This window comes from Otolemur garnettii, unplaced genomic scaffold (genome assembly GCF_000181295.1).
Source record: "Otolemur garnettii isolate 467f Iridium unplaced genomic scaffold, OtoGar3 scaffold00005, whole genome shotgun sequence".
Taxonomy (NCBI): domain Eukaryota; kingdom Metazoa; phylum Chordata; class Mammalia; order Primates; family Galagidae; genus Otolemur; species Otolemur garnettii.
The window spans coordinates 15,396,571-15,416,555 of NW_003852400.1; the positions used below are offsets into that span (position 1 = coordinate 15,396,571).

The 19,985-nt window shown below is 36.6% G+C and overlaps 1 protein-coding gene across 1 annotated transcript in view; it reads right to left on the minus strand.

Annotated features, from left to right (window-relative positions):
- ABCB1 (ATP binding cassette subfamily B member 1) overlaps positions 1 to 19,985 on the minus strand; it is a 111,348-nt gene that overhangs the window by 36,158 nt on the left and 55,205 nt on the right. The window contains exons 10-18 of the mRNA XM_003782808.3: positions 10,612 to 10,725; positions 10,404 to 10,514; positions 10,092 to 10,217; positions 9,775 to 9,978; positions 9,293 to 9,463; positions 6,572 to 6,733; positions 5,581 to 5,760; positions 4,884 to 5,030; positions 2,309 to 2,416 (exon numbers count right to left, since the gene is read on the minus strand). Of these exons, the coding sequence (XP_003782856.1) occupies positions 2,309 to 2,416; positions 4,884 to 5,030; positions 5,581 to 5,760; positions 6,572 to 6,733; positions 9,293 to 9,463; positions 9,775 to 9,978; positions 10,092 to 10,217; positions 10,404 to 10,514; positions 10,612 to 10,725 (1,323 nt within the window). The remainder of the gene's footprint in view (positions 1 to 2,308; positions 2,417 to 4,883; positions 5,031 to 5,580; positions 5,761 to 6,571; positions 6,734 to 9,292; positions 9,464 to 9,774; positions 9,979 to 10,091; positions 10,218 to 10,403; positions 10,515 to 10,611; positions 10,726 to 19,985) is intronic.

Genomic DNA, 19,985 nt, shown 5'->3' on the forward strand with positions numbered 1-19,985 from the left:
AAAAAAAAAAAGAATATGATCTGCACCTGGGAGGAGGAAGGAATAGTTACTGGGAAAGAAACAAGTTAAGATGTGAGTATGCTGCCAGGCTAGGCCACATCTTGGGAGGAACAGAATTATAAAGATGTTCTCCTTTCTTTCTGGCACTGAGAAGTGGCAGTTTATAGATAAAGCTGCCACACAGTGGCAGAGGGGAAGCAGAGTACAAATGGCTGTTTGGTGCCTCAGAGGAGAAGAGGCCCTGACAACAGTCTCACATCTCCTGCAGAATCAGAGAAATAGGGGAGGGCAACCACATTTTCACTGTGGGACCAAGCAGCAAGTTGGATATTATTGAGAGAGGGAAGAAACACATGCAAAAAACCTAAATAAAGAAAGAGCCAACTCTTCTGGTGGTCCTGATAAAGGGAGACAGCCAGGGTGGACCCTATAAAGGCCACGTGGGGCCACGGATCTTTCAGATTGCCAGCATGAAAGGGGGCACACACGTTAACTATAGACCATGCCCCACCACTCCAGCACTATAATGCCACACAGACACCACTGCAGGAGACAGAGGAGAGGGGGAAAACCCTAGACTAATTGAATTTAAGCTCAAAATTACTAAAGTGCTTATGTTTAGTTAGAAATGACCACATTACAGGTTTTTCCTATGTAACTGAATGGAATGTGAAATATTTTGCCTGCTTCAAGAATAGCATCGCTATTGTTATTTTTGTTGCAAACTAGCCTTTATTTAGCACGTGTTCTGACACACTGTCCTTTATGTACCTTATCTCATTAAGTCCTTATGACAACCCTATATCACCGTTTTACATCAGAAACTGAGGTTTACAGAGGCTGATGAGTTGCCAGAAGCCACAGCTATAAGGTGGCAGAGTTGGAATCTGAATCTGAGTCTATGAGAATCTTAACCAGAGTGAGAACCTAGAGCCTGAGCTTTTAATCACCCATGAAGAGCCCTCTCCATGTTTCTAAAATGAGGAGTTGGCTGTCCTACCATCTTTAGGCACTCTGCCATCTCTGCCTCCTGAGGTCTTGTAATTGATAGATTTAGTTTTCAGCTCAATTTGCCAGGTAAGCCAGGCTCTAGTCTCCCCAAGCACCGTCATCCTATAAAGATATTGCTTAAACTTCCTTCACTTCACCAATCCAAACTGCCACTGTTTAAGGTACCAGCTCAAAGCCGACTTCCCTCCAAAATCCTTAACCAACTTCACACTGGGTAAATTGGTGTTAACAGTTGATATGGTAATCATGTATGTAGTTAGAGTGTCACATTTATTCTAGGAAGGTTGAGTTCCTCAGAAAGAGACTTCAATTACTTAGCAAAGAAAGAGGCCTGTCTTTTTTCTTTTGCACTTCCTATAATTCTTGGGACAATATTCTCCCTACTAAAATAATTTTAATACATGCTTACACGTTACCTAAAGAGACCTATTCAGAGTTTCATCTAAAAAAATTACACATGGCTAACCATTCATTCATTTACTAAGCGATGAAGTGTTTACTTTTTACTGCTGCCACACACAGGCCGGGTGCTTGGTCTCGTGATCTCTTTTAATCATCAAGAAGCAGGTACCATTATCCTTATTTTACAGCTAAGGAAACTGAACCTTGGTTTAAATTACTTACTTGGAACTGGTAACTGGTACTTGAACCTAGGTCTAACACCAAAACCCACACTGCCTTACCATATCAAACTTTCAGAGCACTAATTCCTTGCAATTCCATTTCAGACAGATGATTTTCAGGCTGTTAATTCTGACTCTTGGCAAATCTTTCCTGTCAAACAGTTTCTGTTTAACATTCTCCCATAACTACAATGGTTCTTTCCTGTGTAGCAACAGTTGAATGACAAATTCTTTCAATCCTTACTAAAATCAGTGAGACCTGTTCATGGGGTTTTGTTTGTTGTTGCTTTTAGAACAGAAGAAATTTCTTTGAGTAGCTTAATTTGCTGGCACTACTTATATCCATACTTTCATCTAGAGCTCTCACAAATTCCACTTCTGAGTTTATACTTTCTCTCCCATCATCATATTAGAGCAAACATTCTGCTCCCTCTCACTTCATTTACACTGCCATTAAGGGGATGTGAAGCTGGAGAGGAAAAGATAAGTGAGGGAGTCAGAGGAGGCAAAACATCTTTGTTTAAATCTGTTCAAAAAACCCTTGGCTATTAGTAGATAGGTTAATACAGAAGAAATTCTACTAAAAGGCAAATTACATAGATGCTTATAAATTCCCCCCAGTTGAATAATGAAGCATTTCCCAAAGTGAATAAAGTAAAAATGTAGACATTTACCTGAAGGAAAAATGTAATAAAAGAAACAATTCCGAGGACTAGAAACAGTAGTGAAAACAAGTTACTATTCTCTCGTTTTATATCAGGAGGATCATCTCTTGTAAAAATCTGTGAGAAAATATTTAAAGCACTTTTAGTTCAATCACTGAAGAAGGCCTGTCCCATTTCTCATCTATCACAGTATTCAAGGCTCAAGCGACCCCTTAGTATACTGGAAATCAGGATTGGCTGGTAATGCCAACCTTACAGGTATCTGGATTCTGCATTCTTTAGAGGCCAAGAATGGATCTGCCATTCATAAATTGATCCAGTAGAATGGGTCTGTCATTCACAAATTGATCCAGTATTTTTTCTGTTCAGATTTCCTCTTGGAGTATGAGTGCAACTTTAAAGTAGACATTGGAATGCATAGTAAACTACATCATATAGCAATCCATTGTTTTACTATTTAGACATTTCAAAGTGTCCTCAGGTGTCTGGAGAAAATCTGATGATGTGGTTTTAGTGAACTGGAAAGAGATGGCCATTCACTCAGCCCAGACCTTTCAAAAGGAAAGTGGTTTCTTTGAGCTTTCTTTGTAGGATGGCCAGTTAGAGAGTCATCAGGGCACTCCAATTAGCTGACCTAGCACCACACATGGAAACCTTTTCAAAGATGGTTGGAGGGCTAATAGCATGTTTTTAGGGGAAAGAATCTACATTATCTCCCTTACAGTAGGCCAAAATCAGACTTGTAAGAGAGCCCAGCCAACTTTGTCCTTGGTAAAACAAAATCAAAAAAAAGGTTTCTAGAACAGAGAAAATCAATTTTTTGATTAGTCATTCCAACCAAACATAATAACAATCACTAAACTCTTATTTTGTGCCAAGCATAAAACAAATTCAGGTATACTATTTCTTTTATCTTTACAATCATCTCCTAAGGCATATTTTATCATCATCCCCATTTTACACAGAGCAAAACTGAAGTACAAAGAGGTTAATTAATTTCTTCAAGGTAATACAGCCAGTGAGGGAAGACCCAATGATATAAACCTAAGCAATCTGACCCAGATGGCTGGCTGCCTTGCCAATATCTAAGATATTGGGATCCCTAACCTTCAGACTTAGTGTTATATGAAGCATAAAAAAACATAAAATCAGTAAAGCCCATTCCTAACTTAACTATTTCCATTTTTTTCCCCTGATGACATTGCAGTATACCTCCCTGCCTGTAAGATATCTGTTAGAAAAGGGATCAGAAAATTATGGGTCACCAGCCAAATGTTTATATACAGCTTTAATGGAACACGGCTGTGTTCATTTTCTTCCATGTTGTACATGGCTGCTTTATTACTACAAGGCCAGAGCTGAGTATTTGCAACAGAAGCCATATGGCCTGCAAAACCCAAAGTATTTGCTATCTTACTGTTTATAGAAAAAGTTTGCTGAACCTTGTCCTCAAACATATGCTCTATAGAATCACATACTTTGTCTCCTTATCAGTATTTTTTCAATGACTAGAAAAATATGTGGCACAGAGTAGACACTAAAAAAATATTTCTTGAATGAATACTTTAAAAATGAGTATCGGACAGCACCTGTGGCTCAGTGAGTAGGGTGCTGGCCTCATATACCGAGGGTGGTGGGTTCAAACCTGGCCCTGGCCAAACTGCAACAAAAAAATAGCTGGGTGTTGTGGTGAGGGCCTATAGTCCCAGCTACTCAGGAGGCTGAGGCAGGAGAATTGCCTAAGCCCAAGAGGTGGAGGTTGCTGTGAGCTATGATGCCACACCACTCTACCAAGGGCAATAAAGAGAGACTCTGTCTCTAAAAAAAAAAAAAAAAAAATTAGTATCAACCTAAAATAGGCTGGCCAGGCATGAGTAGATCTGAATAGTTACATACATATTTTATAAAATCAAAAGTTAGTGTTTAGCTTATGCTTCCTGTGAAAATCAATCTTTTTCTTCACAATGTTTTCAGCAGTTATAGCCAGGTTGTCCGCAGCTCAAGGTCTGGATATCTGTCACTAAACAAAGAGCATTCTTGCTCAGACTGTAACTTTATTGTTGAAGATGGCACCATTAAGATCATGTGTCAATCTTTAGGAAGCTCTTCCTTTTCATTTCAATTTTAGCAAGTAATATGAAAATTATATCTTACGGAGGTAGCATGCTAGACCTACTCATGTCTTAATAAGTGTGTGTGTTAGAGGACAGCTCATTCTCAGACTGGTCTGACAAATACCTCAGGAATTCTCTTCACACACTGGTGAAATGTCAGGTCATAAGATTTTCTTAGAGGTCAGTGTTGGCATGCATGGGGAAGCCATCTCAGTTGATTCACTGGCTATTTCGGGGAGCTGGGCCCCGGGGGCCCTCAGATAGAACCTGACTGTCAGGTTAAAGGAAGGTTCGTAGATCAGCATTCCTATCTCAAATTAGACTCCTATCCGTACAGCTCCAAGTGGCTTAGTTTCATATGAAGATATGTGCTTTCCTGTGGCTTGTGTAAACTGGTACAAACACAAATAGTTCATTCATCCTTTACTCAGGACTCACAGGTAAATTCAAACATAAATATAAACACTTACCCCTACAATCTTTGAAAATATTACTGAAAATGCTGGTTGCAAGCCTCCGTTCACAATGGCACAAAGTACACCCACAACAAAATAAGGCCATTCAGATAAATTCAGCTTCAGAATCCTCCAAAAGGAAACTGGAGGTACATCTTCATTCTAGAAAACACAAAACAGTACAACAGGCTAGCTTTAAAAACTGATCATTGATTTTATGATAGAAATGAATATATCCTGTTCTTATTCCTTATTAAGTGATCATTATTTAGCTTTAAAAAAAAGCTACTAATTCTGTTATAATCCTTTTATTTTTAAAGAAGTTAATGTTTTCACAAACATTTAACTCTTCCCTGGCATTAAGAAAACAACAAGAATATAAATAAGTACAGATAAACAAAATAGAAGTTTTGATATTTGAAGATCCATTGTAGTCTCTCTACATTATAAATTCTAATTCTAAAAATCTTGTCCTATAAATTCTCGTTCTTAAATTGTAACCTGATTTTTAAAATTAATTAATTAATTTCTTAACCTGATCTTAAAATGTTGATATTTTGGTTTGTGAAACATTCTGGGGGATAGGACAGGAGGATCCTTGATCACCTTTTCTGGTGTCCACTCCTACAAGCAAGCCCAACCCGCGCCCACCAAACTATGGGAGCCATACTGGGTGGTTTTAAAACATAAAACATAACATCCTCCTTCATACCAGAGCCTCTTCTGTACTAAGCTTTCTGTCTTGGCTTTGTGATCCACGGATACTCTTGAGAGTTGATCTTCTTCTCATTAGACCACTGGATCCTGAATCTTTTGAGGACATTTCCAAGGCATCAATTTCACTTTTGGATTCACCAGCTGTATATTCTAATTCAATTTCATTTCCTGCTGTCTAAAATAAACAAGAAATATGAACAAGTGGGTTAGGCTTAGTTAACCAGTGAAAATTAATCATTGAACATCAGCTACCAAGGAAAATGGCAATTTGTTTCAGTAATTACAGAAAAGGCTAAAGCTAAAGAGCTGGTGTATGCATGCGGGTGTGTGCGTGTGTGAAAGAGAGAGACTTAAAAATGAAAACCACTAAATAAGGAGGAGTGCTGTTGAATATACTGAAATAATAACATGCCTTACATTTCATGTATTTTATCTAATCATCTCCTTTTTGTGGATGTTTGACTCAATCAAGTTTGATTTGGACTAAGGCTGTCAACAGAAATATAGCACAAATCATACTGTGTCATTTAAAATTTTCATGTTGGCTCAGCGCTCGTAGCACAGCAGTTATAGGGCCGGCCACATACACCGAGGCTGGTAGGTTCGAACTTGGCCCATAATAAATGATTGAGATACTTTGCATTTTTTTTTTTGTATTAAGTTTTTGGAATCTGATGTGCATTTTCTACTTACAGTATTTCAATTCATGTTAATCACTGTTTAAATGTTCAATAGCCACACATGCGTAGTGGCTATAAGATTTCACCTTTAAACCTTTTAAAATTTTTATCTAATTTTCCTTTTTTATTTTTCCTCATTCCAACAGGAAAAAAAAAATATCTGAAACATGAGTCTGATGTTGAATCACTCAAGTATTTTTTTCTACTTCTCAAGATAATTAAATCACACATTAGTTTTAGCATTACACACAGAAAAATCAGCTTATCACTGAGATAAGTTAGAAAAATTCTAAAGTTAAACTCTACCTGCATTGTGACAAGTTTAAAATAAATGCCTTTCTGTTTCATGAGCTCATCGTGATTTCCTTTCTCCACAATGACTCCACCATCAAAACCGGCAATGACATCAGCATTACGCACTGTAGACAGACGATGAGCTATCACAATGGTGGTCCGGCCCTTTCTGGCCTAAAGAGAGAGAAATTTGGTCTCTGAATACATTAACAATTATGTGCACAGAGTCGTTCATTCACCATATGAATACTAAACACCAATACTTTGGACATTGTAAAACCATCAAAGCGGTATGAGATTGTCTGTGACTCCAATAGATGTATAGACAATTGATAACAGTTTAAAATGGTGCTTCTCAACCTTCCTAATGCAGCGACCCTTTAATACAGTTCCTCGTTTGTGGTGACCCCCAACCATAAAATTATTTTCATTTCTACTTTATGAAGCAATGAAAATAATTCATGAAGTAAAAACGAAAATAATTTTATGGTTGGGGGTCACCACAACATGAAGAACTGTATTAAAGGGTCGTGGCATTAGGAAGGTTGAGAACCACTGGTTTAAAATAATATTTTAGAACATGTATTATAAATACGAAAGAAAATGTAATATTCACTTATGATTAATTCTGGAAGGCTCTATGTAATTTACTTAACCTAAAATTGCAGTAATATTTAGGGCTCATACAAAGTAACAAAATCCTATAGCCAAGGCATCAGCCAATCTAAATAAACACACGAGCCAGTGCTGTGCTGGTAGATACCAGATAGTGATCAGCATGAAGAACTGTAATGTCCTATCTCACCTATCGCCTATCTCACCTAGATGAACGAGACAAACATCGTTTGTTGAGGCAGCAAAGTCCAGGATTTTGCATCATATTAACCCAAAATAAGTTTATAGATGTTAACCTATGTGAGACTCAATTTATTCATGTGTAAAATGGGGTTAATAATAGTACTCACTCCTTAGTAACGTTGTGATGACTTAATAAAATGATGTACATAAAACATTTAGCACTGTGATTTATACATAGTAAGTCCTTAATAAATAATACTTATTTCTAAATAGAAGAATTATACAAAAATTGAAGAGCTATGTAAATGTCTTTAAATGCCTCATCTTTTTATTTTAACATGGAACAGAGCCAGATAACCAGAATTTGTCTGAGATGTCTTTAACCTTTGCAACTTGCAATGCTTATGATTTTGTTACTGTTTATTTCTCTCCAGTAACTAAATAAAATTCTCAAAATGAAAAATAGGATCAATAGGAAAAAATAAAAGTGGAAAACCCTGGGGAAAAGGAAAAAAGAACATGTGAGAAAAATTAGGTGGTAAGAACTAGAAAGTAGAGAAGACAATGGATCAATTTTTTGGATGTTTTTGAGAATGGGGGGCATGTGAAATTCTCCCCAAAATTTATACTCTAAGGAAAAGGTATTTCTAGAAACAAGCTTTAAAATTGTTTTTATTTACAATTTAATATATAGTTTTGTTGTAGAATAAGGAAACAGATAAGCAAAACAGTAAGAAAACACGGATGTGAAATCACAAATAAGAAAAATAAAGCAAAAAAAAGTAGCCACAATCCCATTTGCCTCTATTTTGGTTCAATGTTTAGTAAGCTTCTTTTTATTCTCTCAACAATCTATTAAGCACATTGACAGGATGTTTAAAGGAACATTCACTGTTTGTTTTTCTAGAGAAAGGAACAGTTGGAACAAACATGGTTCATCTTTGACTTCCACTGTGACATCTCAACTCAAGCATGTTTGGTTAAAAGGTCTCCATATTCTGGGTAGCCAGAGCCAGCCTGGTTACCATTATATGCTGGAGACCAGGCACAGAGTGTCTGTAGGAGAGCAAACACTCAAATCCTATTTGGTAACTGAAGTCATATGGGCTGCAGAACTGTAGGAAGGTCAAAATCTACTGACAGTCAAGGACTGTCAAGGCTCAGGTGAGTTTCCAATACACAGTTAACTATCATAGGCTCTCTCTCCTTCTAGAGATAAGAGGTTTCTCATTTTCCATACAGTCCTTAAGTGGCATTTAAAATCTTAGAAATTAAAGGTGAACCTTCAGATTGTATTTTCTTCTTCTTGGCAATATTAAAAACTCTCAAAGCCCAAATAATAGGGTTATCCTTATAAGCTAAATTTTCAAGATCATGACAAAGACCAATTTTAATTTTGGTCTATATTTTTGTTCTTTAAAAGATTTTCAAGTGATTTTGATTGAAAATGTATTCATCTTAAAGTACTTAAAAAAGATCAGAGAAATAAAAAGAAACTGAACAAACAAAAAAGATTTCAAAGAAGATTAAAGCTTTTTTTTTTGGCCAGGGCTGGGTTTGAACCCACCACTTCCAGCATATGGGGCCAGGGTCCTACTCCACAGGCACGGCCCAGAAGACTAAAGCTTTTAATAGCTAAAGGAATCACCTGTAAACAATCAGAAAAGTTCCTTTCTGAGACTAATATCTAGAAAATTATGTTAAAAAATACAGTTTATCCATTATAGAAAATTTAGAAAACAATGTATTATCTATAAAAATATCATTTGTAGTCTTTAAAAATTGGTTATGCATATATATGTATGTATATATGTGTGTGTATGTATATATATGTAATATAAAGATTTAAATGTTATCCCAAGAGAAAAATAAGAACTAATGGTGGAATGTTCTTATCCTTATAAATCAGGCTGCTTTGAACTGGAGCCCACTGACCTTATCCAGAGCTGCCTGAACCACAGCTTCACTTTCAGTGTCCAAGGCTGACGTGGCCTCATCCAGCAGGAGGATCTTGGGGTTGCGGACCAGGGCACGGGCAATGGCAATCCTCTGTTTCTGTCCTCCACTCAGCTGGGCTCCTCTCTCTCCGACCAGGGTGTCAAATTTCTATAACACAGAAAACATAGTAGGATTTAGCAAAAGAACAAGCTATCTGATTACTTACCAATCCCATAAACAACCCGACTCTCATAGGCAATACAGTCTGGTTGTTTAAATCTTGGAAATAATAAATCCCAATTAAAAAATATATATGTATGTCTACTATTACTTGATACTGCTAGAATTTTCAGAGCTGAAGTAATCTTGATTTCTCGTCTTAGGAAATTCCTTCAATTTATAGCTGTTCCCCAACTTCCTATTAGGCCAGCATTCTAGTCTTTGTACCTCTAGAACGGCAAAGGTCAAGAACAACTTACATGAGGCAGTTTCATGATAAAGTCATAGGCGTTGGCTTTCTTAACAGCTTTTTCAATCTCCTCCATGGTGACATCTTCACGACCATACCGAATATTTTCAGCTATTGTGGTGGCAAATAACACAGGCTCCTGACTCACCACACCAGTGATTTCCCGCAGATACCTTACGTTTATGGTCCTAATGTCCTGTCCATCAATACTGACCTGAAAAAAAAAGTGTGATTTTCAAAACGTGTAGGTGTAATTATAGCATTAGCAGGATCTGCAATGGTAACTGCTACTTGCTGCAGGGTGTAGCTCAGCATGGGTCATCTCACCATGCCCTCTGTGGGGTCATAGAGCCTCTGCATCAGCTGGACCGTCGTGCTCTTCCCACAGCCACTGTTCCCCACCAGAGCCACCGTCTGCCCACTCTGCACTGTTAGGCTGAGCCCCTTCAAGATCTGCCAGGACAAATGAGAAATGAACTTTAATTCACAGATACACGGTATATGAACTGACAATTCAAGTCAATACAAAGCTTAAATATGCATACATGTATTCTTTTGATTTTTTTACAATCTCAAAATAAAAGTACCAGAAACTCTCCCTCCAAAGACTGTTCCATCACTGATGATTTATCACCCTACCTGAACATCTTTTCGAGACGGGTAACTGAAGTGAACATTCCTGAATTCCAAATTTCCTTTAATATTATCTGGTTTGTGCCCATTCTCTGAAAAGCTGTCAATGTTCGGCTTCTAAACAGAATCACATTTTAGGAGATTACTAGATCATAACACCTACTTTCAGGTACATTCTTTCAGATAGATGGATAAATGGCCAGCTCAGACTTACATTATCAATGATCTTGAAGACTTCAAAAGCTGCTCCCCTTGCGTTGGCAAAAGCTTCAACACTTGGAGATGCCTGCCCAATACTAAAAGCCCCAATCAATACAGAAAAGAAGACCTGACGAATGTGAAGGAAAACCATCAAGTTACTTAAATAGCGACAGCACACTATTTTCCTACTTCTTTTCTTCTTCTAATACAGTTAATTAAATTTTAAAATACCAAGTCAACTTATGACTATTTAAGAATATTTTTAAGGTTTTTAACTGAGATTAAATTTTAAGTGCACCACCTCAAAAAATGTCAAGTGAGTGAGGTGGATATGTTAATTAGCCTGATTTAATCACTCCACGTTGTATACATATATCAAAACATCACATTTTATTCCATAAATGTAATATGATTTGCCAATTAAAATAATATAAGTAAAAAATATTAAAAAGTTTGTTAGGGCGGTGCCTGTGGCTCAAGGAGTATGGTGCCAGCCCCATATACTGAGGGTGGTGGGTTCAAACCCAGCCTTGGCCAAAAACTGTAAAAAAACAAAAACAAAAACAATTTGTTTAAAGTTTTAAATCCTTTCAATTTGGAATGCAGAATTGGTTTTACTTGCTTATAAAACAATAATATGAGTTCTCTAGCACCAGAATATTAGAATATTTTTATATTTCCTCAATAGCTAAGTTTTATTTAGGTCATCAGCAGAGTAAGGTGGAAACGAGTACTAGAAAGAGTGTCTGAAGACTCAAGCTCGAACCCTGAATTATTACTAACTGGCTATTAGCTTTGGCTATTCTCTTGAAATATCTGGACTTTAGTTTCTTCATTTGCAACCACCACCAAAAGTCTATCTGTTTTCCCTATTGGGATGTTGCATCATTTAAACTGTTTATCTAGATCACAATTAAACAATGTAGATGAAAACATTTTGTAAATTATAAAGCACATACACCTAAGGCATGATTCTTTATCAGGTTAAGTCTTTTTCACCATCCACTAGACTTTGTTTTCCTTAAAACAAACAAAAAAAATACTGTTTTTTTTTTTTTAATTTTGTGCCAAATCAGTTTTTATTGGTAAAGACTTGACTTGTTTCTCTTTGGGGTCGAAGAGAAATAACATCACTATTATTTTTTTTCTCAATCACATGGGAATTATACTGCCTAATAAGTTATACAGAAAGAACTTTGCTAAGTGATTTTATATTGATTATCTCAATTAATCCTCACAATAACAAGACAAGTTAGGGCAAACTATTTCTGTTGCATCCACTTGGAAGAAGAAACAATAGAGGTTTGAAAAGTTTAGGGCTGCTCCAATTCATGCATTTGGTAAGTGGCTCTGCTGGGATTTGAACCAAGTTGGTCTGACATCAAATCTCTCACTATTCTGGATGTCTCCATCTTGGGAGAGACAGATTTGGGTTCAGCGAATACTGGATTTAAACTGCTTATTTAAACCACAATTAAACAGGATACAACCTCTTGTCCCAACCTAGGCTCCCCCACAGTATGACTATCCTAAGAAAATGTCTTTTGATAAAAGCTATTCCTGACTGAGCAGCCTCACGAACAGCTTTTACAAAACCAGAGTCAGATGAGGCAATTTTGAAAAGACAAGGGAAGCAATTATTGCATCCATATTATAAATCTGGTTCTTGAAAAAGGAAACTATTTTAAGGAACTCAACAAAATATCATCAAATATCATTAACTCAATATGCTTTTGCTTGGCCTCTGCAAAATGCACTAAGTGACTCTTCTAAAAGTATATATTTTATTAGATCAAGACACAGATTGAGCTTGGTTTGTAAATTATTTCATTGCCTTTAAAATAAAGGGGATAACATCAAGTGGCAAGTCTTTTGTGCTTGCATAAAGGTCTATAATGCAGAAAACTTCCAAATAGAATACTTTTTTAGGAAGAGTAGTGATTTATATTTCTATAATTTATGAAGTGGATTGTCCATCATTCAATAGATTTAAAAAGAAGTTAAACTGTGTATTTTGCTGTTTGTTGTGAATAATAGATCAAGAAATATGCTGTGAGCTGTGACGTCATAGCACTCTACTGAGGGCGGCAAAGTGAAACTCTGTCTCTAAAACAATAAATTAATTAAATCAAATTAAATTAAATAATCAAGAAATAAAACTGAAGAGTTCAGCATCAAGTTTGGCTGAGAGAAATAATCTCAACAAATGAAAGCCATGTTGTAAAGAATGGTAATGTTTTCTCAACATTTTTTAAAAAACTTAACATGAGAGTACTAGTTTTTAGGTTACATTGTTCTCACTTCCAAGGTAAAGTTCAAGTTGTAGTTGAGCCCTTTACCCAAGGGGCATGCTGAACACCCTCCCATGGTGCACCTTGGTAAGATCCCGCCAATTGCCCTCTCCTCCCTGCAATACCCCTCCCCCTACTCTCATCCCTCTTCCTCATCCTCCCTCCCCCTCACTAGACTATATTTGTGTTTTATCATTCATGTGGACATGCAGTTGTTTATATATTGGTTTCATATTAGTATTGAATACACTGGATTTTTTTTTTCCTCTGTCAGATTCGTAACATGTAAAAATCTTTCCCCATTTCAAAGGTGGTCTGTTTACCTTGGTTGTGGTACTCTTAGCTGTGCAGAAGCTTTTTAGCTTGATCAAATACCAGTCATTTATTTTTCAGGTTGCTGCAATATCCCGGGTGGTCTTCCTCATAGAGTCTTTCCCAGGCCAATATCTTCAAGCATTTTCCTCACACTCTCTTCTAGGGTTTTTGTTGTTTCATATCTTAAATTTAAATCTCTTACCCAATGAGAATAAATTCTTATCAGTAGTGAGAGGTGTAAGTCCAGTTTCAGTCTTCTGCATGTGGTTAACCAGTTCTCCCAGTACCCTTTATTAATTAGGGATTCTTTCCCCCAGTATATGTTTTTGTTTGGTTTATCAAAGATCAAACAGTGATATGTGGGTTGGTTCATCTCTAGATTCTCTATTTTATTCCATAAGTCTATATCTCTATTTTTGTGTCAGTATCATACTGTTTTGATCACTATAAACTTGTAGGATAACCTTAAGTCTGGTAATGTAATGCCTCCAGATTTGTTTTTATTTCTAAGAATTATATTTACTATTCAGGGTTTTTTTCCTGGTTCCATATGAAGCAAACTACTATTTTTTCAAGTTCTTCAAAATATGACATTGGTGCTTTGATGGGGATTGCATTAAATCTGTAAATTGCTTTGGGTAGAATGGACATTTTGACATTTTAATATTGATGATTCCTTTCAGCCATAAGCATGGTATGTTCTTTTGTTTGTTAACATCTTCCTCTATTTCTTTTCTCAAGGATTCACAGTTCTCTTTATAAACATCTTTCATGTCCTTTGTTAGATGAATTTTCAGGTATTTCACCTCTTTTTGAGCTACTGTAAAATATATAGAATCTTTGATTTTATTCTCAGCTTGACTGTTATTGGCATATATAAATGCTATGGATTTGTGGGTGTTGATTTTGTATCCGGAGACACTGCTATGTTCTTTGATCACGTCTAAGAGCTTTGTAATTGAATCCCTGGGTTTTTTTCTGGTATAAAATCATGTCATCCACAAAGAGCCAGAATTCGACCTCCTCTCATCCCATCTGAATTTCCTTGATTTCTTTTTCTTGCCTGACTGCAATGACTAGGACTTCCAGCACTGTGTTGAATACCAGTGGCAACAGTGTACCTCCTTTTCTAGTTTCAGTTTTGAGTTAAAATGCTTTCGGTTTTACTTTTTTGAATATGATACTGGCTGTGGGTTTGCTGTAGATGGACTCTATCAGCTTAGGAAATGTTCCACCTAAGTCTATTTTCTTAACTGTTCTTATCAAAAAAGATGCTGGATTGTCAAAAGCCTTTTCTGCATCAACTGAGAGAATCATATGGTTTTTGGTTTGGATTTTATTTATGTGATGGTTTACATTTATGGATTTACATATGTTGAACCAGACTTGTATCCCTAGGGTAAAATTGACTTGATCATGGTGTAAGACTTTTTAATATGTCTCTGTATTCTGCTTGCTAAGATCTTATTAAATATTTTTGCATCAATATTCATTAAAGATATTGACATTGATAATTTTCTTTTTTTTCTTGGGCCCTTTCCTGGTTTTGAAATCAGGGTGATATTTGCTTCATAGAACGTATTGGGAAGGATTCCTTCTTTCTCTATGTTTTGAAGTAGCTAATGTAGTATAGGTACTAGTTCCTCTTTGAAGGTTTGATGGAATTCTGGTGTGAAACCATCTGGTCCAGGGATTTTCTTTTTTGGAAAATTTTGTATTGTTGATGCTATTTCAGTGCTTGATATAGGTCTCCTCAAAATTTCTAATTCTTTCTCATTGAGTGTAGAAGTTGTTGTGATTTCAGGAATCAGTCCATTTCCTCTACATTTTCATATTTGGGGACATAGAGCTTTTTGTAGTAATCACTGAGAATCTTTTGTATTTCTATGGTATCTGTTCTAATTTCCCCTTTATTATTTCTGATTGAAGTTATTAAAGATCTTACTTTTTTAGGTTTTTTAATTCTGGCCAAGGGTTTATCAATTTTATTAATCTTCTCAGAGAACCAACTTTTTGTTTTGCTGATTTTCTGAATGATTCTTTTGTTTTCAATTTCATTTAATTCTGCCCTAATTTTTATTATTTCTTTTCTTCTGCTGGGTTTGGGATTAGATTGTTCTTCCTTTTCTAGTTGCTTGAGATGGATCTTAGGTTGCTGACTTCCTCTCTTTCTATTTTCTTGATGAAGGCATCTAATACTATAAATTTCCCTCTAAGGACTGCCTATGCAGTATCCCACAAGTTTTGATAATTTGTGACTTCATTATAGTTTTGTTACAGAAATCTAATGATCTCCTTCTTGATTTCGTCTATGACCCAGACATCATTCAGCATAAGGTTATTTAGTTTTCATGATTTTATTTGAGTGTGAAGATTTCTGTTGCTCTTGAGTTCAACTTTTATTCCATGATGGTCTGAGAAGATACAAGGAATAATTTCTATTCTTTTAAATTTGTTGAGGTTAGCCTTGTGACCTAAGATAAGATCAATTTTGGAATATGATCTGTGGGCTGATGAGAAGAATGTATATTCAGTTTTTCAGGATAAAGTGTTCTATAAATGCCCGTTAAGTCCATTTGTTTTAGTGTCTCGTTTAAGTTTATTATGTCTTTGTTTAGTTTCTGTTTGGAGGATCTGTCCAGTACTGCCAATGGGGTGTTAAATCTCTAGTATTATAGTGTGGGACAATATCATATTGTTCAGATCACTTAGTGTTTGTTTTATATATTGAGGAATATTTAGATAGGGTGCACAGATGTTAACTATGGTCTGAGTATTTCCTATACAACTGGTCTGAGTATTTCCTGTAGAACTGGTCTAGTTTGGGCAAATTTCCTCAATGTTTGCATGTCAGTAAAATATTTGTAAAATCTCTTCAGACCGTGTGTTTCTCTTGACCAATGTGTCCTCCCCAGAAACATCATTTGGGGGACAAGAGAAACAGCAGAGGTCTCCATATGCCAAGAGGAGGTCAGAAGCAGTGGAAGATCAGCACAGAAGGTGAATGCTTGGGTGTGAGCAGAGGCCAGAGGGCTAGAGACAGGGAAGGCCTGTCCTGAAATTTTTGTGAACCTAGATACTCCCCAGAACTACCCTGGGAGAGATTAAGTTAATGAGTGAATTTGAACAGTGCCCAGTTGCTGGGAATGAGCCACCAGCAAGGTGGAGCTCTCTTGGGTTTGGCTGCTAGCAGTGAGAGTCCTCAGGGCCCTAGTGTGTGGCCAACTCTGGTGCACCTGCTGAGCTTGAGCAGTCACCCTTGGTGGGGGGAGTTGGACAGCTCCCACTATCCTAGGAAAGCCAATTTGTAGCCAAAGGGCATTGTCTAAAAAGGTTAAGGTTAAGGTGTGTCTCCTAAGTAGTCTGGCCAGAGCTTCAGGGTCTCAACCCTGTGGGAGCTAAGGACAAATAAATCAGGAAGCTGGGACTGAGTCTCCTTGACAACTAGAAAGTGGCTGGCAGCCCCCATCTTATACAGCAGAATCAGTGATGTGTTTTGCATTGCAAGCCCCAGAGCCCCATCTGGTGTCCAGGCAATATATTGCATTATATATCTGTTTTCTCTTTTTCCTATCTTCTTGGAGCACCAACTGGAGCCCAGGAAATATACTGCAATACTTCTATATATATTTTTTTTTTCTTTTTCCAACTTTTTATCCTTATTTTATGTTGTTGTTGTTTATTTTTATTTTTTCACTTTTTTTTCTTCCATAGTGAGGGCTTCATCTTTGCTATGGCTTTTCTACTCCTATTATTCTTTCTTTATTCAATTTTTTCCCTTAGTTTTTTTGTTTTGTTTTGTTGTATTCTTTTTTTCTCATTTTTACTTTATTCAATAGTAAGGGTTCCATTTTTGCTTTGGTTTCTCTGGCCCTTTTATTCTTTCTTTCCTTTCAATTTCTCTCCTTTCTCTCTTTTGGTAGAGATTTTTCTACTTTTCTTATCTTTCCCAAATAAATTTCTCAAAGAACAAGATATCCTTTTTTACATTTTATATAATTTGGAGCTCCAGTGGTCAATCGGTTAGCATGTGGCACTTATACAGCAGTACATTTTATATAATTTTATTTTCAATTTTCTTTACATACTTTTATTATTATTATCATTTTCTTTTTTTTTCAATCTGTTTTATTCTATTTCATTTTGTATTCTATTTATGGGACAAAGCATCACTCTGAGGCCTGGGTGAGGTCCCACAGCATTGGCCTGGCACAAGGAGACCTTGAACCCCTGGTCTAGGGAGTCCTTCTAGCTTTAGCCTTTGGAAAGATGGTGTTAGTAGTTCCCCACTGCAACATAATGCTTATTTTTTCAATATTTGGCATACACAGGGTCTTGCTTTTGCTCAGGCTGGTAAGAAACTCCTGACCTTGAGGGATCCAAGCAGCCTGGCCCCCCAGAGCCCTGTAATTGTGGGTGGGGGTCAAAGCACCCTGCTGAATGCCACTATTACTCCCATCTCTCTCTCTCTCTTATTTCAATTTTTTCCTTTTACTCCCTTCTTTTTTCTATTTTTATTTCTTTTATCCCTTCTTACTCTTTTCTCTTCCTTTTGGCCCTGTAAAAAAAGGGCACTTCAATACTTAAGTAAAGAGACAAGGTAATTTAAAGAGAAGTAGAAAGTGAGAGGAAAATGTAGGGGAACAAAGTGAACAGGAAGAAAACACTCATGAGGAAGCACCAACAGAAAAATTTTGGCAACATGAAAAACCAGAACAGATCACCACCACCCCCTCCAATGAGGTAGCTATGCAGAAGATTCCACTTATAAATTATGGAACTGACAGAAATGAAATTTAAAATATGGATGGCAAACACAATGAAGGGAATTGAAAGGAAAGTGGAAAATAACCAAAAAGAAATTCAAAAACTGACACAAATAATGAATGAAAGACATGAAGAAATTAGAAAAGATGTCAGTGCTTAAAAAATTGAAAGAATCATTCAAGGAACTTAAAGATGCAGTAGAAAGTATCAATAATAGATTAGACCATGGAGAAGAAAATATCTCAGAGCCAGAGGATAACGCTCCTGTGCTAACTCAGGCAATAGAGAGACAGAAAAGAGGATAGAAAAAACAGAGCATTCCCTGAGAGAATTATGAAGCTTCATAAAGTGTTCAAACATATGAATTATAGGTATCTCTAAAGGGGAAGAAAAACATTCCAAAGGAATGGAAGCCTTATTGGTGGATACTATAAATGAAAATTTCCTAAGCATCATCAAAGATTCTGACACATTCCTTTCAGAGGAATATCAAACCCCAGATCATCTCAACACAAACAGAGCATCTCCAAGACACATTGTAATGAACATATCCAAAGTCAAGACAGTAGAGAAAATTCTACAAGCAGCCAGGAGTAAACAAAGCACCAACTGACCTATAGGGGCAGATCCATCAGGGTGACAGAGGACTTCTCAAATGAAACTTTTCAAGCCAGAACAGAATAGTCATCTATATTTAACCTTCTTGAAAAAATAATATTCAGGTCAGAATTCTGTATCTTGATAAACTAAGCTTCAGATTTGATGAAGAAATCAAATCTTTTACTGACATGCAAACATTGATGAAATTCGCCACAACAAGACCAGCTCTACAGGAAATACTCAGACCTATTTTCCACACTGAACATCACAATGGACCACCAGCAACGTGAACACCCAGAAACTAAAGGACAAAACCTAGCTTTTACAATGGTGCAAAGGATAAAACTAAGCAACAGACTTTCACAAAATGAGCTAAATAGAATTCCATCATATTTATCAAATCTCTCAATAAATGCAAACAGTTTGAATTCCCCACTGAAGAGGCATAGGCTGGCTGATTGGATAAAAAAGCACAAGCTATCTATATGCTATCTCTAGGAAACACACCTAACCTTGAAGAACAAATCAAGACTCAGGGTAAAGGGCAGGAAAACAGTATTTCAGGCAATTGGAAATTAGAAGAAAGGAGGGATCATAATCTTAGTTGCAGATACAAGTGGATTTAAAGCAACTAAAGTTAAGAAAAAGATGGCCATACTGGTCAAGGGAACAAGACAAGGGGATACTTCAATGCTAAATATTTATGCACCTAACTTAAATGATCCCAGATTCATGAAATGGACCTTAATTGGTCTAAACAATATGATATCCTACAACACCATAAATATCTGGGGACTTTAACTTCCTGCTGACAGAACTGGACATCCTCTGAACAGAAACTAAAGAACAAAATAAGGTACTTAAATATGACCCTAGTACAATTTGGCTTAGTAGACATATACAGAATATAACATCCCAAAGCTAAGGAATATATGTTCTTCTCATCACCCATGGATTGTAGTCCAAAATAGATCATATCCTAGCACACAAATCAAACCTCAACAAAATTAAAAGAAATGAAATTTTATCCTATATCTTTTCAGACCACAAGGTAACAAAGGCATAAACACTAAACAATTTTATGCTGAATGACACTTAGGTCAATGAGGAGATAAAGGAGGAAGTTATTAAATTCCTCAAACATAACAATAATGAAGCCACAAGCTACCAATCCCTTTGGAATATTGCAAAAGCAGTCCTAAGAGGGAAATTTATCACATTAGATGCCTACATCTGAAAAATAGAAAGAGAGCACATAAAAAACCTAATGAGTCGGCTTGGCGCCTATAGCTCAACTGGCTAAGGCGCCAGCCACCTACACCTAAGGTGGCGGGTTCAAATCCCCAGCCTGGACCCGCCAAAACAACAATGACGGCTGCAACCAAAAAATAGCCAGGCGTTGTGGCGGGTGCCT